At 34.9% G+C, this 1,209-nt stretch overlaps 1 protein-coding gene across 1 annotated transcript in view; it reads left to right on the top strand.

Annotated features, from left to right (window-relative positions):
* LOC107471261 (protein LONGIFOLIA 2) overlaps nucleotides 1-1,209 on the top strand; it is a 4,459-nt gene that overhangs the window by 704 nt on the left and 2,546 nt on the right. Inside the window, exons 2-3 of the mRNA XM_016090714.3 lie at nucleotides 664-716; nucleotides 794-1,201. Coding sequence (XP_015946200.1) covers nucleotides 664-716; nucleotides 794-1,201 — 461 coding nt within the window. The remainder of the gene's footprint in view (nucleotides 1-663; nucleotides 717-793; nucleotides 1,202-1,209) is intronic.

Genomic DNA, 1,209 nt, shown 5'->3' with positions numbered 1-1,209 from the left:
CTAGGCTCTTTTTTTTTAAATTTTAATCTTATTTATTTATTTGGCTGTATGCATGAGAGAGGTAATATTATTATCTATTTTGAAATTGAAGCAACTCTGCTTTTTATCCTTTTTCCGAAAGTTACCTTAAAAATTATATTTGGTTAGAGAAAGTCTCTTGGAAATTTTCTTGGAGGTTCATACCTGTTTCGTGGCCTGAAATAGAATGTTCAGATATTAGAGAAAGTATTTTTGAAAATTGCTGAATTTTAGAATAACACCCTTCACCAGTGTTGTTTAAACAAAAAAAAAAAAAAAGTTTCTCCTGTTTCTGAGTTTTTACTGATTTGTTTGCCTATACGTGTTGAGTACTTGAAGTTCTTATAAAGCCTAGAAGAATTTATACATTCCCAAGTGATACATAATTAATAATAACAATAATATATCAAATATAAGATTTGGGATTTTCCACAAGTATTTTAAAGCTTCTGAGCAATAGACACCCCATATTTCTGTGATAAATAAAAGTGCTCCCTGTTTATGCTCAACTTAAATTCGTATACAGTTATATTTATGGATATCTTCTGCTTTTCTAGGGACTATATCATGAATGGCAAACCTTTCTTCAGACCCTTTTTAATATATATAATATACTTCCTACTAAAACTTCCTTCCCTTTCCCAGGTGAAACAAGAAATGAAGCCAAAGAGCTGAATAATAAGATGCTAAATGCAATGGTGAGTAGATACCAGAAATTTCAATAGTGATCAGAGAAAAATTTCAGAAACAATTAAATATTTGAATGTAATTTCAGGCCAACAATAATGTGAAGGTTGCAAGAGAGAATCAACAATTCTCCACAGAATCATCGGGAACTTCCAACTCATCATCCTCTTGCTCATCTAGCATGTCATCCTTAGAGTTCAACAGAACAATTCTCAGCCAAATCAAGATCCAAGAAAACTCCAATCCAAAAGCAGTAAAACAACCCGACACCCCAGTTCATCAGTCCCTGGATTTCCACGATATTGTCAAAGACTCAATGCAGAGAGAGCCACGAGGGTTATCAGTCAAAACTGCAGCTAAAGAGGAAAAGAAGGGCCGTATCTTGAAACACATCGACTCTCCCCGGCCTTTGCAGTTGCCTAAATCTGTCAATAGCAGAGGCATTGTCACCAATGAACCCCTCCATAATCTTGCTAAGTCTTGGGGAAGGCCATGGGATTCGCC

Source organism: Arachis duranensis, chromosome 10, assembly GCF_000817695.3.
Source record: "Arachis duranensis cultivar V14167 chromosome 10, aradu.V14167.gnm2.J7QH, whole genome shotgun sequence".
In the NCBI taxonomy this organism is placed as follows: Eukaryota; Viridiplantae; Streptophyta; class Magnoliopsida; order Fabales; family Fabaceae; genus Arachis; species Arachis duranensis.
The sequence above is the reverse complement of the archived record's forward strand: the minus strand, read 5'-3'. Positions and strand labels throughout refer to the sequence as shown.